This window comes from Callospermophilus lateralis, chromosome 4, assembly GCF_048772815.1.
Source record: "Callospermophilus lateralis isolate mCalLat2 chromosome 4, mCalLat2.hap1, whole genome shotgun sequence".
Lineage (NCBI taxonomy): Eukaryota > Metazoa > Chordata > Mammalia > Rodentia > Sciuridae > Callospermophilus > Callospermophilus lateralis.
Window position 1 is genome coordinate 6,371,190 of NC_135308.1, and position 13,848 is coordinate 6,385,037.

General features: G+C 43.5%; 1 protein-coding gene across 2 annotated transcripts in view; it reads right to left on the minus strand.

The window, feature by feature from the left end:
* Positions 1-167: 167 nt before the first annotated feature.
* Fdft1 (farnesyl-diphosphate farnesyltransferase 1) overlaps positions 168-13,848 on the minus strand; it is a 31,100-nt gene continuing 17,419 nt past the window's right edge. For both annotated transcript variants that reach the window (XM_076853504.2, XM_076853503.2), the window contains 4 exons: positions 11,426-11,617; positions 7,860-8,036; positions 6,434-6,586; positions 168-869 (listed from right to left, as the gene is read on the minus strand). In XM_076853504.2, the coding sequence (XP_076709619.2) occupies positions 648-869; positions 6,434-6,586; positions 7,860-8,036; positions 11,426-11,617 (744 nt within the window). In that variant the 3' untranslated portion in view covers positions 168-647. The remainder of the gene's footprint in view (positions 870-6,433; positions 6,587-7,859; positions 8,037-11,425; positions 11,618-13,848) is intronic.

The following is a 13,848-nucleotide window of genomic DNA, read 5'->3' on the forward strand; positions in this document are numbered from 1 at the left end:
GTCCCTCCTGGTACTTGCTAACTGGCTTCACAGTGGCCACAGATGCCCTCATCTTCTGATCACTAAGTCCATCTGTCCCATGGTCAAGTGGACTCAGGTGAAATGCACTAGACAGAGAGCAATTGCACTTATTACTGTAAATATCCAGTAATAAGGGCCCTTTCAAATGAGAAAATAATGCCAAAACTTTATTTCCCGCATCCTTGTGTAGAGGCAAGTCTGCACTCTTAGAACTAGAACTCTGCATTCACATCTACCACGTTCAGCCCAACTAGAGGAAATAGAATGAGGGGAAAACCAGGCACCAGACAGAAGGAAAAGTCACTTCATTTTCTACTGACAGTATTCAAAGGTTGCTTCAAATTAAATACATTTAATCATTCTTGCAGCCAGGCCTCGCTGAGGGAGATCCCTGCCGTCCCACGGTGCAGCAGGGTGACCGGGACTTGCAAGCACAGCCTGCTGAGGGCAAGGCCCACTTTCCTTGTATTTTCATATTCTTTTAAACTCTGTATTTCAGTCTGTGAAGGTCCAAGTAGTTCTTTGAGGGATTAAAGTAGGAATAAAAAACATAAAGGGAAGCCAACATCCACCCCTGAGAACGGTGACTCCGTCGCACGCGAATGGCGGCTCCCAACAGCTCCCAGTCAGTGCTCTCCCGTCTGAACATAGTCTTCTGTGACCTGGGTCAGGGTGCTCAGGTACTGCCAGCTCAGGGCAGCCAAGAGCATGACAAAGGACAGGTACAGCGGGGAGTAGTGGCTTCGGGAGATCAGCTGGCAGTTGGGAAGATTCTGCGTCCTGATGGTGGAGATGATGTGCCTGGTTTTACTGGAAGACGGGTCCGAGCTGGGGATTCTGTGATAAATCTGTTGAAGAGGAAAAGCTGTGAGTGCCACGGAAGGCGTCCAGTGCTTTAGCATTTCCTGTGGTCCCCTCTTACAGCAGTCCTCAACAGGCAGGCACATGCCGCCCGCTCAGCGACCCGGAAACAGGCCCAGAGGATGTGGAAGTAACCTGCCCCCTCACTGCCCACCAGGCAGGGGCGTCAACCTTCACACCAACTAAGGGGCAACACAGCCACCCGGTCCACAGGAAGCAGCTACTGAGAACCCGAGGGGTGGCACCATGCGGATCCCAGACTCCAGCACCCCACAGGCCAGGCACAATGACAGTCAACTAGGCTGACCCGAGTAGTGTGTAAAAAGGGAAGTGATTCTGGAAAAGCAGGCAGAGCAGTTAGGCAAAAGACACAGCGTGTGGAATGGCCATGAAGCGGGGAGTCCCAAGCCACCCGAGTCCTCCTTTCTGCTCCACAAACCTCTGAAGCACTGCAGTGTCCACCCCCGCACACACTGCCCTCCATTACTGCTCAAGGCCAGGCCTTGGTCAGTCACCTCAGCTGTCCCATTCTGAGTTCCTGCCTCTCTGCTTGAGCCCAGTCTGCTCGTCTGTTCACAAAGAGACTGAAACCTTTCCATACCCTCACCTCTGGAAGAATCTGAGCTCCTTCAGTGAACATGAGGCACCACGGCCAGGGCACACACCTTACAAGCGGAGGCCACTGTGTTCCTCTGCTTCATGCATGCAAGGCACACTTTTTTTTTTTTTTTTTTTTTTTTTGCTGAGGCTGCTTTGAACTCATGATCCTCCTATCTCAGCCTCCCGAGCTGCTGGGATTACAGGCATGTGCCATAGCGCCCAGCTCTACTGTACACTCCTGCTGCCTTCTCCCCTCCCACACCCTCTTTCAGATGCACCTCCACATTCTGGCTCCCATACTATGGCTCCCAGCACCTGCAGGCTGGGCCAAGAGTCACTCTCCTAGACATACTCTGACCTTATCACTTTCATGGCAACAATACACTGGTACAGGACCCCCTTACTAGACTGCTTCTCTCATTCACCTGCTGATCTCTAGCTCTGCACTGTGCCTGCCACACAGTAGGACCTCAGCAAATACTGAATGGAACTGAGAAGCCAGGTAGAAGGTTATGAGTGGAAGTAATAATGTTCTGACCCAGGTCTGCACATAGCGGAGAAGACACAACAGGTGCGTTTTAAATAAAATCATTACCCCAAATTTTCTTTATATGATGAGTATTTTTTACAAAGATATCTTCTATTCTTGTCACCCTTATCCCCCAAAAACACAGTGGGAATTTAATACAATGAGGAAATAAAAGAATATGCCTGCAGCAACAAGCTAATGATAGCTAATGTCAGGTATTGTGATATGAAAGATAACTAGAGAGAAAATCAGAGATGAGGGAAGACAATAACATTAATTTCTATAAAATAAAATTGAGACAATGAAATTCTGCTTGTGATAGCAGTACAAAAGAAAAAGTTGGGAGCCAGCTGTGGTGGCACACACCTGTAAACCTAGCAACTCAGGAGGCTGAGTTAGGAGGATCATGAGTTCAAAGCCAGCCTCAGCAACTTAGCGAGGCACTTGCAACTCAGTGAGACCCTGTCTCTGGATAAAACATTAAAAAGGGCTGGGGATGTAGTTCACGTGTTAAGCACCCCTGGGTTCAATTCCCAGTACCAAAAAAAAGTCAAAGCCCCTAGTCTTCCTCATCCACACGCTGACATATATATTATGCCCTACAAGCTACTGATAAACCCATAAGTCATCACGTATAAAAATACATCATCTAGAGTTATGTATAAATGTGAATGCACATCATACACATGAAATTACATATGTAATTTAAAAACTAGGGTCAACACTTTTCTATAATTTGATTTTTTTCACTCCGTTTTACAAAATGTCTTTTTTTTTTTAGTCACAAGCTTCTCAACATGAATGTGTCGCATATAATAAATTCTCTACTGCCTACTTTGAATATCTAAAGTCCCCAAAGGCCTGTGTGTTAAATAAAGGCTTGGACCTATTGGAGCTGGGGCCTAGTGAGGTTCTTAGGTCACTGAGGGTGTGCCCCCTAAGTGGACTGTGGGACCTAATCTAGTCTTCTTTTGTTCCCTGGCTCTGGATATAAAAGAGGTGCTTTATCCCACCATACTCCTGCCATGATGTGTGGCCTTGCCACAGGCCTGAGATAATGAGGCCAAACATGGACTGGAATCTCCAAAACAGAGCCAGAGTGAACCTTTATGATTTAATTAAATAATTAACTCAGGTATTTTATTACAGTGAGGGAGAGCTAACACAGCTGCCAATTAGAACTGACTCAAGACAAAGGCTGCACACAGACATTCTTCAACACTGTCTGCAGGTTTCTGTAGAATAAAGGCCTACAATTGCTAGGTCCGAGGGTAAAGCACACAACCTTCTGACTGATATGAAAGCATAAAGACAGATAAGGCTAGACCTAGGGACTGCTTACATATAGGACTAGGGAGAAAAGAACTCTAGGATGCCCCCAGGGTTCTAAAATTGGGTGTATTCCAATGTCATTCACCAAAACAACCAAAAACGTTAAAGCTCCTACCCCAGGTCTGAACTGAGTAACTGACAAAAAAAGATAAAAATGGCTCAGAAAGCTATATTTTGGGGCCCTTTAAGGGAAAGCTGGCTGACCTCTGATCTAGGACATCAGTTATTTTGTTTGAAGTTGTCCTAGGGACTCAAGGCATTCTGAAGGAAATGCTAACACTTCAGTTGATGTGACAGATTTTTGAAGATTCGTGAGTCTCAGGCAGCAGAATCTGATGGTGGTTTCTTGGCAGGAGTGAGCTGCACTCAGTGCGGGGAGCTGCCACAGCAGCCAGAGAGCATCTGTCAGTAAGGAAAGAGGGAGATCAGGCTGGAACTCAGGCAGCACCACAGATGGAAGAGGAGCCAGAGAGGCTGGGAGCAGGCAGAGGCAAAAGCTGAAGAGGAGACAGTGAGCAGGAGAGCAAAAGGGTTTCCAGGAGAGAAACCATCATCATGTCAAGTGCCACTGTGCCAAGCACCAGTCTCTAGTCAACGAGGCTCTAGAGCCTGTGATGCCCTCGTGTACCCACAGGGCACAGGGGCAGCAAGCTTCCATGAGAAGACTAAGGCTCCCTGGCCAAGAAATTCACTTGGCCAAGAGGGGAATGAGCACTTATGGCTGCTTGCCAGGACATTTACTGCTCTCCCAAAACAGCAGGTCGATCTTCTCCCCGCCTCCTGGGCAGACAGTGTGCAGACCGGCTTGAAGCAAGGGCGGACGAGGGCCTGGAAGCAGTGTCCATCCACCTGCTCAGGAGCCCCTGGGACCTCACTCCACCCCCTCAGGCAAGTGTCAGAGGTGTGCAAGGAGAAGCTCTGAGGAGCCTCTTCCAGGTGCACACCCGCTATGGCCAAGCACGGCGTCCACAGAGCAGAAGCGTGTCCTTTCATACTGCAGAGGGGCAGACTCAGTGAAGAGAAACAGGATCAGTGAACATCTGGACACCAGCAAAGGTGGACTTCACACAAGTCTTCATGTCAAACGTCATTTGCAAAATGTCCCAAATGCTGACACTAAAACCATTATCAGATTCTACGCTTCAGACTCACACATCTTCACAGATATTTCTCTATCAAATCAACTTAAGTATTAGCATTTCCTTCAAATTACCCTGAGTTTCACGAGGGCAATTTCAAAACAGAACAACTAATGCCCTAGATCAGAGTTCAGTCAACTTTCTCCTACAGGGCCAGAATCTATTTTTTAGCTTTGTGGGCCACCCTGTTACAGCTATCCAACTGTGCCCTTAAATTGCAAAAGCAGCTCCAGTGATAAACAAGAGTCGGGCTGAATTCCAGTGAGACCGAACTTACAAATCAGGAGGTCAGCCAATCACAATCTGTCCACCTTGGCCTCCAAGCCATCAGTCACAAACAGCATTGCTAACAGTAAAGGGCAACCCAAGTGAAATACGAACTTTAACACAGGAGTGCAGCTGCGTTTTTTTTAAAAAAGATGCTGGGGATCAAAACCAAGACTTGGTACATACTAGCTCCCCATAAAATTTTTAAAAATTGTTTTCTAAAATTAGTGATCAGTATACAAAAACAATCTCTGAACTGCATACTACTTAACATGCTTCTAATTTTTATAAAATGAAGAAATAGTGCTTAAAATGGCACAATTCTGTTGAGAAAGGGTAAATGAACCCCTGGGAACTGTAGTCCAGCGCACCCAATCTCCAATCAGACCTGGATCCAAATTATGGCTCTAGCTCCATTTCCTTGATATCAATAAGCACCCACTTATTAGGAAGCTCAAAATAAATGAGAGATAATATGGTGAACCAGAGAGTGATTGGTAGCAATTTTTAGTTACTACGGGAATTTTTAAGATTTTTTTAAAAAATATATTTGGTCTTGTCTTAGCACTCCTACAGAGGAACTCCCTGAAAAATGCTGGGGTCAGGTGGGAAACACGAGGAGGAGGAAATACAACAAGCACATGCAACATGTAAAAGAAATCTGTAAAAGAAATCAGAGCAAAGAGCAGAGCTGCCCAGCACCTGTAGGGCGGCGGTGACAGCTGAGAGCAGCCCTGGGGGCCAGCGCAGCAGGGGAGGAAGGAGCAGGGCCTTCACTTGCATCTCAGTAAGATCATATCCAGGGACCACGGCTTCCACCCCATTCCAGTAGCACCTCCCCCAACACACACACACACAGACCAGGCACGACAATAAAAACCATCCCCAGAAGTTTCCCATCATCCCTGGTGAAAGGCGGGCAGATCATTGCCACCTGGGAAATAGTACTCTCAGACCTACAGTCTAGCTATGAGCAACTGACCAAGAGAGCGCCCCAGATCCAGCCTCCTAGAAAACCGTTGTGAAGCTGGTCAAACCCTCCACAGTCGAAGATTTGGCTTGAACGGGTATGCTTTATCTAATAGGTTGGTTGTGGCATTTGAAAACAAGACTTGCAAAAGAAACTCAGAAAAGACTGCAACTTGATGGTTCTGTTTTGGCTGAATTCTCTTCCATGGTTTCCAGTTGAGCCCTGTGATGTGACAGAACCACCTGGAATAGAGCACGGGATCCACTCAGCCACGTGCTCTATTAGCTTACACAAGCATCACCTTCACGTTACTTTCCCTTGAAACAGGAAGTCTGATTGGTCTAAACTTCATCTCCCAGCTCTTGGGTCTGGGGACGTAGCTCGGTGGCAGAGCATTACCCAGTATGCACAATTCCCTGGGTTCCTGGGTTCTATCCCTAGCACTACTTTAAAAAAAAAAAAAAAAAAAAAAAATTCAACCCAGAAGCTCCATCCTATGTCTTGCTTCATGGACCTCTTCTTACCCGGGTCCTATGCTGCCCTGAACCAGCAGCTCAGCTCCTGTACATAAAAGATACCAACTCCTGTCTCTTCATGCCATAGTAGAGTGAGGTGTTAGGATCATCTAATTTCCAAACATGGTATGTGTGAACAGTGACATTATCTAAATCATAAAGTAGCTACAAATTATCCAGGGAGCTAAACAAAACCCACCTCTTCCATATACTGGTATATTATGGCCTTGACAGCTGGCATGTTGGTGGCATCCATCATCAGGGTCACTGCTTGCCCCTTCCGAATCTTCACCACCCCTTTGAACACCTGCTGATTATTGTAGCAGGCCGCCAAGGTAGCAATGGCCATCACCTAGAAACAGCAGGAGATGGAGAAAACGTCGTAACAGCCGGGCGAGCAATCCTCAACAGGACAAGGTGAGAAGGCCAAGTAAGAGCTGTGAGCAACTGACCAAGAGAACGCCCCAGATTTCTGCCTTCCCACCCCCCCTTTCTCAACAACACACAAGATCAAGCACTTCTGCAGTTTCAGATTATTCTGTAATTCAGCACCAAAAGTTATCATTTTATTTAGAAAAAATGTTAATCTGTCATTCCCCATGCTAGAGCAATGGGTCACTAGATCTGAAATACGGTCAAAATAATATCTGGAAAGAATTTTACATTTTTTACTACAATGAGCATAATTATTATATATTAAAAATTACTATGAGGTGCCAGGGTATGGTGGGTACCTGCCCCTTCCGAATCTTCATAGTCCTAGTTACTTAGGAGGTTGAGGAAGGAAGACCACAGTTTAAGGAGAGCTAGGCAATTGGCAAGACACTGTCTCAAAATAAAAAACAGAAAGGGTTGAGGATGTGGGCTCAGTGACAGAGCACCCTGGGTTCAATGCTCTACACCACACAAAATAATGAATAGGAAGAAAAACAACAGGACGGTACGATTTCCTATTCTGAACAGCAAATTATTTTAGGATAATGGGAACCTTAGATAGGCATGCAGATTTTAGTTCCAACTACCATTTGAAAGTAGTCAGAGTAGAACAAAATCAAACCAAGTTTCTAACTAGTTAAATCTTTTCACTTTCTTCAGTTAAACTTGAGTCAATAACTGAAATAACTGGTGAAGGCAATTATCAGGAGCAAGCTCCTAGAACATCAAGGGGTGAGATTGACAGATCAGGGTTTGTTATCCTAAGTCTAGAAAAAGAAGAAATATTAGGTGTTTAATAAAGATTTTTTAAAATAATAACAGCTTCACCTAAGCTTTACCCTGAACTCCCAATAAATCTACACTAAAGCCCTTGATTAAACTGTTGGCCATAAGAATCTAGCTAGTTTAGAATAGTTAAGGGGCAAAAAGTGAATCTAGAAGGTTGGTTCTGGAAAAGAGCAGACTTAACCTTGAGGCTGAGCTGAATGTAGTGCCGGGAGGCAAAGGGGTACTGTGAGTCACTGCGAGTCACTGCCTGTTCTCCAGCCAAGAGGAGACACATTGGAGTCACCCCCTAAGGAATACTGTCCCCAGTAAAGAAGAGTCGGTTGCACTCCACCCCCCTTACCAGTGCTCCACTCCCTTCAGCCCCCACTTCTACACACACCAAGAGGAGCCCCAATCCATACCTGTGGAATAGCACAGAAGTTAAACACACTCTGGTTCCGGAGTCTTGACAGGTAGGTGATGACATCAGGGATGTGGTGCAGGGCATTAGTTATCAGTTCATTCAGGCACTGCACCGCCAAGTCAATGTTTTCTGGCTTAGCAAAATCCCCCAGCTTCTTAACATACCTGCTCCAAACCTACCAGATATGGAGATTAAAGAACAAGTCAAGATGACATTAAGAGATCAAAAAAAAGTGGCTTTGTGAATCAGCACTGTGATCAGGTCTCTTCACTACTGACTCATTTCTCATAGAGATGGAGCCTGCTCTAAGACATCTGATAGAGTCAAGGCCAATCACAGTGCACACTGGGAAGGTGTCCCTTAGAGACACCCAGGCATTAAGCAATGCCTTAGACTCACTTAAAGAGCCTCCTGCAGCTGGAAGATGTCAGCTGAGTCCCGAACAAACCCAGCTATGTACACAATCAGCTATGGCGGCACTACAAACTAAATGTTTTTGTTCAGGACAACCAGGCCTCAAAATAATGAAAGATTAACACCCCATTCCTGATCTTGTAAGAATGCTATTGAACAAGCACAAATGGGACAAATGGAAGGGTCTGCACTCCAGGAACATTACCTCTCTGCATTTCACAAATGAAAAGTAAAAAAATATAAAAGTTTTAAGTTTACAAGAATGCCAGGGATGCAAACAGCAAAATCCAGAGTGTAGGAAATCTGTCAGGCCACGGGCAAGAAAAATAAAAATATTTTTTGAAAAAAAAATAAAAATATTTTTTGAAAGTCAAAAAATATAAATTCCAGTGAGATTGGTTTGATGAATTTTAAATTAATTAATTTATTTTGGTTTGATGATTTTTAGTGACACTATCTAGGATTCTTTGGAGAGTAACTTTTATTCCTAGGTAATTCTTTAACTTCCTCAAAATAAATGACTAGGCCTAAAAGGACTAGAAGATTCTACTGAAAGTCAAATTCGCTATATATTCTTAATTTGCACTTAAATAACGAAGATTGATGGTAGTAAACTGTTCTGTGGAACATGGAAAAAAACTGCTTAATGAAACCTCATTTTACCCATCATCTAGCCTCAACAATGGACATATGACCAATTTGTTCTATCTATACCCCCAACTCCTGAATTATTTTAAAGTAAAGTCCTAATGTATCATTTCATAAGTACTTTATTATGAATTCCCAAAAGAAAAGGAAACTTTATTATATATTTAAAATATATCATACCTAAATAATAATATTAATATTTAACAAACAATAGTATTCAAATTCCCCGATTGTCTAACTTCCCCTCCCCTGGTTGTTCAAATGAGGATCTAAACAAGACCCACCATTGGCTACGGTGGGTGTCATCAGTCTCAACCTTCAGGGTCTCTCTCGTTCTTTTTCTTGCCCCGTGGCCTGACAGATTTCCTACTCTCTGGATTTTGCTGTTTGCATCCCTGGCATTCTTGTAAACTTAAAGGCCCCACAGGAATATATCCCAGGTGACCTGTGTCCCTCCCTCAGAACCAGCCTCCCCAGAAACACAGTTCCAGAAGGCTTCTCAACTTCACACCAACTGGGTATCCTCTAGTGGAGTTAATTCTAACGATGTCTACCCAAAGAGGGCTTCAGATCCCACAGGTCACTTCAAAAGACTGCCCCTTAGACTTGTGACCAACTGGTTATGAAATGGGGTTCCCACAATACCCTCCTTAGGTGTAGTTTAGTGGAGTGGTTCACAGAGCTCAGGGAAGCACTATGTTTCATGGTTTAGTATTATGAAGGACACAGATGAACAGCCAGGTGTCAGAAATGCATTTGAAGACATGTGGGAGAAGGGGTTTGCATGACCTCTAGGGTGCCACCCTATAGCTAAGGAGCTCTCTGATCCCAGTCCTGTGGGTTTTTAGGGAAGCTCCTTATACAGGATGATGGATTAAATCATTAGCCACTGGGGATCAACTCAACCTACAACCTTCTAATCACATGTTGTATCCCTTGGCAAATGGTCCCTCCATTCAGTCTCATTAGCATATTAAGAAAACTTATCTCTTGGGAGATTCCATAGGTTTTAGGAGCAGTGTGCCAGAAAACTGACACAGACCAAATGTGTATTTTCTTTCTTTTCAGTAAAAGGGATTGAACCAGGAATACTCTACCACGGATCCATACCCTATCCCTCTTATTTTTTATTTTGAGACAAGATCTTGCTAAGTTGCTGAGGGTCTCACCAAGTTCCCCAGGCCAGCCCTGAACTTAAAATCCTCCTGCCTCAGTCCAAATGTACATCTCTCATAAATCACAGTATCATACTAATGACTTGAATATAATGATCAACTTTATGATTCAAAATTTATATAACATTGTGAGCTGGGCACAGGGCACACATCTGTAATCTCAGTGACTCAGGAGACTGATAGATCATAAGTTCAAGCCGAGCCTCAGTAATTTACTGAGATTTTTGTCTCAAAATAAAAAATAAAAAGGGCTGAGGATGTAGATCAGTGGTAAACCACCCCCGGGGATTAAATCCCCAGTACAAAAATAAATAAATGGAAAGCAGACAGCCTTGTTAAGTTACTCCATCATGTACGGAACAGCAATTTCCAAAGCTGTGCCTAAACCTGAGTTAGTAGACTGTAATAAGTACTCCATTTTGAGTTGAAAAGGCACAAAGGCCATCTGCAGACTTACCAAATTAATCAGAAGCACATGGATGCATGGGCATATCAAATTCAGATCACAAAGACCTGGCCACAAGCTTATTAAACACACCAGAAGAGGTCTGTGGCAAGAAGAGGGAGAGGGTCAAGTGCAGTGGTGCAGGCTGTAGTCCCAACTGCTTGGAAGGCTGAGGCAGGGGGAGTGCAAGTTCAAGGCCAGACTGAGCAACTAATCAGGATCCTGTCTCAAAATATAAAATGGACTGAGGATGCAGCTCACTGATAGAATGCCCCTAGTTTCAATCCCCAGTATTGCAAAAACAAAAGACAAAAAACAAAAAGTAGGAAAATATTGGTAGCTTATACTATAGATGATACATTTATATACCTAATATGAAAAGAACTTCTAAAAGTTAAGGCCAGCCACCTTACAGAAAAATGGGCAAGGAGATAAAAACAGATAGTTCACAGGTAAATGCTCAGTCTTCCACCTAATAAAAATTTATGTTTAAACCACCCTGAACTCAGACTGAGTATGTAAAAGACCATGTGACTGGGAAGACCTCTTCAGTCTGTCAATTAGAGGACTCAGTCTTCTGGCTATAGGAACAGATTTAGAAGAAGCCCAAGAGCCAAGCCCTTCCTAAGAAATCTGTGGCTAAGCTAGTGTACCTATGCTACATCTGCCACTGGGAGAAAGAGAGGAGTCAGCCAATGACACAGGCTAGTCCTGGCTGCTGCCACTCACTGAACAAACTGAACCTTGACCTCTTCCCCACCAGCTCCAATGATGCCCGAAGCAGTAGGTCTCTTGTTTCTGCCATTTGTAAACACAGGGCTTCATGATTTGTTTTCAGAGTGTTTAAAGTAGTTTTTCCCGAAAATACCCAGAATCTGTTACCTCCTGAGGCCAAAACTCTCTTCCTTCTCGCTGGTCTTCCAGATAATCACGAATGATGTTTGTTTTCTGCAGAAATAGTCCCATAGAGTTTGCAAGGTTTACGTCTTCACCAACGACAGGGTCTTCAAACTCTGAGGCCGAGAACAGACGGGAAAGGCCAATTCCCACCAGCCCAGCAACATAGTGACAGTACTGCAAAAGATGATTTTTAAAATCTTTTAATATGAAATTTTCACTGAAACGGAAATGCTGGATATCGTTGGCTACAAAAAAAAAAAAAAAAAAAAAAAGCCTGTTCCAAATATTGTACAAGCTCTTACTTTGATTAAAAAACACAAACATATACACATGTACATGTAAGAACTGTGCACTAAAGATTTAACACCAACCCTGTATCTCTGGCTAATGGGAATGAATGTTTAAGAACAAAGTACCTCCACCATGTGCTAACACTGCTAACATGAGCACCCTGCATGAGCAATCTTCATAAACACCTCGTGTGGTGCCTACTCTTGCTACCTTGGCTTCACAGATGAAGAAACTGAGACAGGTAGAGTCCATTGATAAGATCACTCATCTGTGCAGCAGAGGGCCAGGGATTCAAAAGCAAGTCTCCTGGCTTAAGAGTCAGGCTTTAGCATCACTAAAATTTAGCACATGTAATTCTTAACTGTCAAAGAATTTTCTTCCTGAAACCAAGTTATCAAAACTATCCTTCCTTGAAAAGGGTGTTGTTCCAAGACATCTAAATGCAATACCTTTATGTGAAATGAATATCTATTAGGCAATTTTAAAAGAGTAGTTAAAGAAGGTACACTCTCTGAGCAGTCAACAGGAAGAGAAAAAGGCCAGAGACGAATCAAAGACACAACAAAATGAGGAGAAAGCACTTGAAATGTGTTTTCAGACAAGAAGAACCTAGAAGGAGTAAAGATTGGCTGAAGTAGTAGATGGATAAAAAAAAAAAATGTGGTATATATACACAATGGAATATTACTCAGCAATAAAAGAGAATAAAGTCATGGCATTTGCAGGTAAATGGATGGAGTTGGAGAAGATAATGCTAAGTGAAGTTAGCCAATCCCAAAAAACAAATGTTGAATGTTTTCTCTGATATAAGGAGACTGATTCATAGTGGGGTAGGGAGGGAGAACATGGGAGGATTAGACGAACTCTACATAGTGCAGAGGGGTGGGAGGGGAAGTGAGGGGACAAGGGGTTAGAAATGATGGTGGAATGTGATGGACATCATTATCCAAAGTACACGTATGAAAACACGAATTGGTGTGAATATACTTTGTATACAAGCAGAGATATGAAAAATTGAGCTCTATATGTGCAATATGAATAGTAATACATTCTGCTGTCATATATACAAAAATTAACTAAAAATTTTTTAAAAAAAGATTGGCTAAAGTTAGGTAGAAAAAAATCATCTGTGAATAGCTACTTGAAATTGGTAAGATTTATAAGAAATTGAAAAACGTTAGTGTATCTATAGTGCTCTCTAGGGGAAAACACATTTTAAAATAATAGTTCTTTGGTTAGGAACACTCTTAGAATAGAGGCCTATATAATTCATCTTCCTTCAAACTTGAAGGGAAAAAAATCTTAAAATATCCAATTTTATCTAATCAGAACTGCTATGCAACAGTAGATCCGCACTGCAGAGAAGGAGTTACTACATGATAACCAGGGATGGGCCTTGGCCAAAAGGAGTTTTAATTTCATTTTTAAATTCAGAAACTGAAGTTCTAGCACCAAGCATGCGCCTGTTAACTCAGCATAAATCAGCAGTTTCACAGACATTTCCATCAAGTTTTTCTGGTTTCTGTAGTGCCAAGAATCAAACCCAGGACTTCACACATGTTCAGAAAGCACTCCACCACTGAGCCACATCCTCAGCCCTCTCCATCAAGTTTTAAGGTGCAAAAATGAATGGGCCAGACTCTGGACCCACTGACTCAATGAATATGTAGCAGTGTCTCTTTTGAGATCCTAATTAAAGCCCTAGTAGAGGTACAAAATATGCAAAATCTAGATTTTTTAAATGTCCCTGCTTCCACAGGGGTGACAGGTAGGTCTCACAAGCACCATTCCTGTGGAAAACTGGACAAGCCACTCCACCCCTATCTCGTGTTTTATGTTCCGTTTGGCCCCTGCAGCCAAGTACATCCCCTTGCCCAGATGAGCTCTCCCTCACCTCCAGGCCAGCCTAGCCTACAAGGCACACAGCTGCTGGGTAGCAGCAAGCTCTGTCCAGATAAAAGCTACTGTGATTGTATTTGCTATACCATCTATCCTCACGCCCTTCCAGCTACTTCTGTCCCCTGAGGAAGATGCACTCACCCCTGGGGAGGGGGAGTTTCTCGAAGTTCAGTTTCCAGGTATGTTCTTCTATAACTGCTATGGATTGAATGTGT